This window comes from Cottoperca gobio, unplaced genomic scaffold (genome assembly GCF_900634415.1).
Source record: "Cottoperca gobio unplaced genomic scaffold, fCotGob3.1 fCotGob3_158arrow_ctg1, whole genome shotgun sequence".
Lineage (NCBI taxonomy): Eukaryota > Metazoa > Chordata > Actinopteri > Perciformes > Bovichtidae > Cottoperca > Cottoperca gobio.
The window spans coordinates 438,092-446,301 of record NW_021166815.1 but is presented as its reverse complement, the minus strand read 5'-3'; the positions used below and the strand labels follow the sequence as shown (position 1 = coordinate 446,301).

The following is an 8,210-nucleotide window of genomic DNA, read 5'->3' as shown; positions in this document are numbered from 1 at the left end:
CTGTTCCCAGCTGGTACACATTTACAGCGCTACGCTAACACACACACACACACACACACACACTGCAGCCGTGAGAATGTGCGTGTGAAACCGTCAGACTCTGGTTCTCATGGTGACCTCACTGAGCACGGAGGCTCCTGATTGGTCGGTCTTTAGATAATGAGCAGAGATTGATTATTATTATCATTATTATTGTTATTATTATTATTATTATTATTATTATTATTATTATTATTATTATTATTATTATTATTATTATCATTGTTATACTATAGACAGGAAGGGACAGGAAAGAACAGGAAGTGACAGGAAAGAACAGGAAGTGACAGGAAGCGACAGGAAAGAACAGGAAGTGACAGGAAGTGACAGGAAGCGACAGGAAGTGACAGGAAGCGACAGGAGGCGACAGGAAGTGACAGGAAACGACAGGAAAGAACAGGAAGTTCCAGGAATCGACAGGAAAGAACAGGAAGCGACAGGAAAGAACAGGAAGTGGCAGGAAGCGACAGGAAGGAACAGGAAATGACAGGAAGTACACCGTTAGTGAAGCCGGTTCATGAACACAAGGGACTTTTATTTTGTAGTTTTTATACTTCGTTGCTGCAGTATTTGTACACAGTTTGTATAAAATTATTTTTTTCTTTCTTTGGGCTGCCTTTAGCTCCGAGTTTAATACCCAAACCAAGACAGAAAAACAAAATAAAGGAGACGGATTGTCCCATAAAAATGTCTCCATTCATCAGCTGAGATGTTGTTCCAAACTTTAGATCTGTCATTTTAGTTTCTGGAACATTTTAAAGACAAACACATGAGACGTTTCGAAGAAGGAGAAACAAGGGGAAGGAGAAGAAGAAGAAGGAGGAGAAGGAGAAGAAGAAGGAGAAGAAGAAGGAAAAGGAGAATAAGAAGGAGGAGAAGGAAAATAAGAAGAAGGAGAAGGAGGAGAAGAAGGAGAAGAAGAACAAGGAGTACAATAAGAAGAACAAGGAGAAGGAGAACAAGGAGAAGGAGGAGAAAAAGAAGGAAAAGAAGAAGAAGAAGGAGGAGAAGAAGAAGGAAGAAGGAGGAGAAGAACAAGGAGAAGAAGAACAAGGAGAAGAAAGAGAAGGAGAAGAAGAGGAACAAGAAGAACAAGGAGAAGGAGAAGAAGAAGAACAAGGAGAAGAAGAAGGAGAAGAAGAAGGAGAAGAAGAAGGAAAAGGAGAATAAGGAGGAGAAGGAAAATAAGAAGGAGAAGGAGGAGAAGAAGAAGGAAAATAAGAAGGAGAAGGAGGAGGAGGAGAAGGAGAAGAAGAACAAGGAGTACAATAAGAAGAACAAGGAGAAGGAGAACAAGGAGAAGGAGGAGAAGAAGGAGAAGAAGAAGGAAAATAAGAAGAAGGAGAAGAAGAACAAGGAGAAGAAGGAGAAGAAGAGGAACAAGAACAAGAAGAAGAAGGAGAAGGAAAAGGAGAATAAGAAGGAGGAGAAGGAAAATAAGAAGAAGGAGAAGGAGGAGAAGAAGGAGAAGAAGAACAAGGAGTACAATAAGAAGAACAAGGAGAAGGAGAACAAGGAGAAGGAGGAGAAGAAGGAGAAAAAGAAGGAAAAGAAGGAGGAGAAGAAGAAGGAAGAAGGAGGAGAAGAACAAGGAGAAGAAGAACAAGGAGAAGAAAGAGAAGGAGAAGAAGAGGAACAAGAAGAACAAGGAGAAGAAGGAGAAGAAGAAGAACAAGGAGAAGAAGGAGAAGAAGAAGGAGAAGAAGAAGGAAAAGGAGAATAAGAAGGAGGAGAAGGAAAATAAGAAGAAGGAGAAGGAGGAGAAGAAGAAGGAAAATAAGAAGAAGAAGGAGGAGGAGGAGAAGGAGAAGAAGAACAAGGAGTACAATAAGAAGAACAAGGAGAAGGAGAAGGAGGAGAAGAAGGAAAAGAAGGAGGAGGAGGAGAAGAAGAAGGAAAATAAGAAGAAGGAGAAGAAGGAGAAGAAGAACAAGGAGAAGAAAGAGAAGAAGGAGAAGAAGAGGAACAAGAACAAGAAGGAGAAGGAGAAGAAGAAGGAGAAGAAGAAGGAAAAGGAGAATAAGAAGGAGGAGAAGGAAAATAAGAAGAAGGAGAAGAAGGAGAAGAAGAACAAGGAGTACAATAAGAAGAACAAGGAGAAGGAGAACAAGGAGAAGGAGGAGAAGAAGGAGAAAAAGAAGGAGAAGAAGAAGAAGGAGGAGAAGAAGAAGGAAGAAGGAGGAGAAGAACAAGGAGAAGAAGAACAAGGAGAAGAAAGAGAAGGAGAAGAAGAGGAACAAGAAGGAGAAGGAGAAGGAGAAGAAGAAGAAGAACAAGGAGAAGGAGAAGAAGAAGGAAAAGGAGAATAAGAAGGAGGAGAAGGAAATAAGAAGGAGAAGGAGGAGGAGGAGAAGAAGGAAAATAAGGAGGAGGAGAAGGAGAAGAAGAACAAGGAGTACAATAAGAAGAACAAGGAGAAGGAGAAGAAGGAGAAGAAGAAGGAAAAGAAGAAGGAGGAGGAGAAGAAGAAGGAAAATAAGAAGAAGGAGAAGAAGGAGAAGAAGAACAAGGAGAAGAAAGAGAAGAAGAAGAAGGAGAAGAAGAGGAACAAGAACAAGAAGAAGAAGAACAAGGAGAAGAAGAAGGAGGAGAAGGAGAAGAAGAAGAAGAAGAAGGAGAAGAAGGAGGAGGAGGAGAAGAAGTAGAAGAAAGAGAAGTATAAAGAGAAGGAGGAGGAGGAGAACAAGGAGAAGAAGAAGGAGAAGAAGGAGAAGAAGAAAAGAGGAGTAAACAGCAACATGATGCAGATGTAACAGATAAACAGACAGGCTGCTGCTCTTTATTAGATTGGACTGCTGCTGTCTGACACACACACACACACACACACACACACAGCGGTCATTATTTATAGGCCTGTGCGTCAGAGGGATAGATGTAAAGACAGGTAGAGATAAACAAGTTCTTCTTCATTAGTGTTTCTATGCACCTGTTTTTATTTTCAATATGTGCAGAAACAAAAAAGAGTGTTTGTTTGTGTTTGTGTGTATATGTGTGTAGCAAATAAAATACAATTTATTTATATAAATATCACAAATGACATATTTGTATCAGTGGGCTTTACAGACTGTACAGGATACGAAAACCTCTGTCCTTAGACCCTCTGTCCTTAGACCCTCTATCCTTAGACCCTCTGTCCTCAGACCCTCTGTCCTTAGACCTTATGTCCTTAAACCTTCTGTCCTTACACCCTCTGTCCTTAGACCTTCTGTCCTAAGACCCTCTGTCCTTAGACCCTCTGTCTTTAGACCCTCTGTCTTTAGACCCTCTGTCCTTACTCCTTCTGTCCTTACACCCTCTGTCCTTACACCCTCTGTCCTTACACCCTCTGTCCTTAGACCCTCTGTCCTTAGACCTTCTGTCCTTAGACCCTCTGTCCTCAGACCCTCTGTCATTACACCCTCTGTCCTTACACTCTCTGTCCTTAGACCCTCTGTCCTTACACCCTCTGTCCTTAGACCCTCTGTCCTTAGACCCCCTGTCTTTACACCCTCTGTCCTCAGACCCTCTGTCCTTAGACCTTCTGTCCTTAGACCTTCTATCCTTAGACCCTCTGTCTTTACACCCTCTGTCCTCAGACCCTCTGTCCTTAGACCTTCTCTCCTTAGACCTTCTGTCCTTAGACCCTCTGTCCTCAGACCCTCTGTCTTTAGACCCTCTGTCCTCAGACCCTCTGTTCTTACACCCTCTGTATTTACACCCTCTGTCATTAGACCTTCTGTCCTTAGACCCTCTGTCCTTAGACCTTCTGTCTTTAGACCCTCTGTCCTTAGACCTTCTGTCCTTAGACCCTCTGTCCTTAGACCCTCTGTCTTTACACCCTCTGTCCTCAGACCCTCTGTCCTTAGACCTTCTGTCCTTAGACCTTGCGTCCTTAGACCCTTTGTCTTTACACCCTCTGTCCTCAGACCTTCTGTCCTTAGACCCTCTGTCCTTAGACCCCCTGTCTTTACACCCTCTGTCCTCAGACCCTCTGTCCTTAGACCTTCTCTCCTTAGACCCTCTGTCTTTAGACCCTCTGTCTTTAGACCCTCTGTCCTCCGACCCTCTGTCATTACACCCTCTGTCTTTACACCCTCTGTCCTCACACCCTCTGTCCTTAGACCTTCTGTCCTCAGACTTTCTGTCCTTAGACCCTCTGTCATTAGACCCTCTGTCCTCCGACCCTCTGTCTTTACACCCTCTGTCCTCACACCCTCTGTCCTTAGACCTTCTGTCCTTAGACCCTCTGTCCTTAGACCCTCTGTCTTTACACCCTCTGTCCTCAGACCCTCTGTCCTTAGACCTTCTGTCCTTAGACCTTATGTCCTTAGACCCTCTGTCCTTAGACCCTTGCATCGCACAAGGAAAAACTTCCTAAAGGAAACCAACAATTAAAGGGGGAAACATTCTAAACCTGAGAGAGAGGCTGAGGAGGGATCCCTCTCCCAGGACGGACAGACGTGCAATAGATGTCGTGTGTACACGATAAACAACATCGTAAAAATACAACATCCATGTGACAGAACTGATGATGTGATCGAATATAAAAAAGAAAGGATGAATCCAGGATAATGTCAAAAAGGCTTCCTGCTGTCTCCAAAAAGATAAAATATCTATTAACGTGGGCGTCAGGCAGGACCATAACAACAGGACCAGAACAGCAGGACCAGAACAAACAACAGGACCAGAACAACAGGCGCAGCCACGATTCATGATCCAGACGTAAACTTTATCAGTGGCAACCTGCCACGTGAAAGACACAGAAACTCCGGGGATGATGCTGAGTTAGTAACCTACATTTACATAAATGCATACATATAGGGAGAGGAGAGAGGGCGGAGGAGAGAGGGAGGAGGAGAGAGGAAGAGGAGAGAGGGAGGAGGCGAGAGGAGAGAGGTGTCCGCCAGCAGTCTAAGCCGTCTAATGTTAAATTCCTTGTTGTCATTTTCTTGGACGTCTTTAATAAAAACACAAACCGTTCATTTCTTCTTCTGTGTGATTATTAGTGAAACTAAAAATATCTGCGAACAATATTTATACAACAATATAAAGTATTTAAAAAAAAAAAACACAGAGTATAAAATATAAAACACAGAATAATAACCAGTATATGATGTTTTTGTGGTCAGGAGTGACGGGCGTGGTGGAGATGGACGAGTTCGGGGACAGACAGATGGACTTTGCTCTGTGGGACACCATCGATGTGGAGTCTGGAGAGTTTCAGGTAAAACAAAAACTTCATATTGTTTATTAAATAACTGCAAATACACTGTCGGACATGCAGAACAATATACAGTTAGGTCCATAAATATTTGGACATTGACACAATTTTCATCATTTTGGCTCTGTACTCGACCACAATGGACTTGACATTAAACAATCAATATGTACTTTAAGTGCAGACTTTCAGCTTTAATTTGAGGGTATTTACATCCAAATCAGATGAATGGTGGAGGAATTACAACACATTTTATACATGGTATCCCCTTTTTAAGGGACCAAAAGTAATTAGACAAAGTAACATAATCATAAATCACATAAGTCGCTTTTAATATTTGGTTGCAAATCCTTTGCAGTCAATGACAGCCTGAAGTCTGGAACCCATAGCCCTCACCAGACACTGGATTTGGTTCCCGGTGATGCTCTGCCAGGCCTCTACTGCAGCTGTCTTAACTTCCTGCTTCTTCTTTGGACAGTTTCCCTTCGTGTGTTTATGAATTACCTCGCGGGCCGTACACACAAATGCCCCCCAAATACACGTGAACGCCCCCCTTTCTAAAATATTGCTTCCAGCGAACGCCCCCGTTGAGAGCCCCTGGTCTACGGGAACACAGCACGACTCCATGTTGGTGCCGGTCGTTTGTTGACGTTAGTGAACTTAATTTCTGAGCTAACTTGAGCTAATGGTGCACACGGCAGCTCAGTGCGTAGGGACTTGGCTTAGGAACTGGAGGGTCTCCGATTGGACCAAGTACGGAGGTGGGCTGGTGTTTTGAAAGGTTCACCTCCTGGGCACTGTACCCCCACGCTGCTCCCGGGCATGAAGCTGCACACTGCTCCTGACACTAGGATCAGAGTCTACATTTCACTTAGTACATGTGTGACGATTAACAGAGGATTCAAAATCCTACATTTCTATGTCCACTCTGTCGGCAAGTGTCCCGAGACCTTCACATAGAAATCATTATAAAACACAGAGAAAGTCGGTTGAATTCACGTTTTGTCAAAAAAGATTAATGCATGTAAAACGTTACACAAAGAACCTGAAGCTAGTTTAATAAATAACTGGGCTTAGTCAGAGGTAAACTTCTAAAGAGTGGCACGAGAGAGCAATGGGAGGGAGCGGAGGGAGAGAACGATGGGAGAGAGCGATGGGAGAAATAGAAGAGAGTGACGGGAGAGAGCAGAGACAGATAAGAGAGCGTCAGTTGAGAGAGCGACCGGAGAGAGCGACCGGAGAGAACAGAGACAGATAAGAGAGTGTCAGTTGAGAGAGCGACCGGAGAGAGCGACGGGAGAGATAGAAGAGAGTGACGGGAGAGAGCAGAGACAGATAAGAGAGCGTCAGATGATAGAGCGACCGGAGAGAGCGACGGGAGAGATAGAAGAGAGTGACGGGAGAGAGCAGAGACAGATAAGAGAGCGTCAGTTGAGAGAGCGACCGGAGAGAGCGACGGGAGAGAGCAGAGACAGATAAGAGAGTGTCAGTTGAGAGAGCGACCGGAGAGAGCGACGGGAGAGATAGAAGAGAGTGACGGGAGAGATAGAAGAGAGTGACGGGAGAGAGCAGAGACAGATAAGAGAGCGTCAGATGAGAGAACGACCGGAGAGAGCGACGGGAGAGATAGAAAAGAGCGACGGGAGAGAGCAGAGACAGAAGAGAGAGCGACCGGAGAGAGAGACAGGAGAGAGCGGCGGGAGAGATAGAAGAGAATGACGGGAGAGGGCGACAGCTTTTTACTGAATTTGTTTTTCTCGATTCTCAGTGACTTGAAGAAAAACAAGTTCAAGTTGTACAAAAGAAAGTTCCACACATCTCACAATAACGGCTGACACACTTAACCTCGGTGTGTTTACTGTTCACCAGCAGCATCCAGCTGTAAATTGATTCAGAAACTTAGAAGATAAAAGTTAAACAAACTACTAATTGTACACGTCATAAAATTGTCAATCTATCATGCGATATGGCACATATAATGTGTGTGTGTGTGTGTGTGTGTGTGTGTGTGTGTGTGTGTGTGTGTGTGTGTGTGTGTGTGTGTGTGTGTGTGTGTGTGTGCGCAGGTGGTGTGTGTGTATAACAGCAGTATGAACCAGCTAATCATGCAGGGTGGGCGGAGCTTCCAGTGGCCCGGGGGCTCTCCACCTGCAGACGTGCCCGAGTGCGGCTTCAAGAACGACAAACCCGCCTGCCTCGCACGTACGTGGAGAATAATATAATATTTTAAAGCAGTTTTATGACATGGACATCAGAGCAGCTTCAGTTAGCTGAGGAACTTGAGGGGTTCAATTAAATCAGAGTCATTAAGTCTCAGCACCTTCTGTCCGTCCTCTCCAGGTACGGTGACCATGCATCAGATGATTGCCATAGTGATCTGCTTCGTCTTCGTCATCATCGTCACCGTGACGGTCTTCATCTACAGGTGAGACTTTCACACCTGTCTGCACCTGTGAGCCACTTCACTCCACGTTAAAACACAGAGGACGAAAGCAGGGCCGGCGCTAAACTGAGGAAATGTTGACTGTTGTGTTCTTACATTTCCCCAAATGTTCCAGAGAAATGTTTTTAATAACACTCCCTGTGTTCTATATCCGGAAAAATGTTTAACGTTTCCTCTCTCTCCTGTCATGGTGTCATCAGTCCTGTGTTGTATATGTAGTGAGACAGAGACATGTGTAATGTTCCTGAAGGTAACGTTTCCTCTCTCCTGTCATGGTGTCATCAGTCCTGTGTTGTATATGTAGTGAGACAGAGAAATGTGTAATGTTCCTGAAGGTAACGTTTCCTCTCTCTCCTGTCATGGTGTCGTCTCCCCTTTGAGCAGCGTCAATGTTGTCAGGGTCAGAGTCAGAGTGAGAGTCAGGGTGAGAGTGAGGGTGAGAGTGAGAGTGAGGGTGAGAGTCAGAGTGAGGGTGAGAGTCAGAGTGAGTGTCAGAGTGAGTCAGAGTGAGGGTGAGAGTGAGAGTCAGGG

At 44.6% G+C, this 8,210-nt stretch overlaps 1 protein-coding gene across 1 annotated transcript in view; it reads left to right on the top strand.

Moving 5' to 3' along the window:
- npr1a (natriuretic peptide receptor 1a) overlaps positions 1 to 8,210 on the top strand; it is a 38,020-nt gene that overhangs the window by 9,629 nt on the left and 20,181 nt on the right. Inside the window, 3 exon segments of the mRNA XM_029426346.1 lie at positions 5,148 to 5,242; positions 7,303 to 7,438; positions 7,577 to 7,661. Coding sequence (XP_029282206.1) covers positions 5,148 to 5,242; positions 7,303 to 7,438; positions 7,577 to 7,661 — 316 coding nt within the window.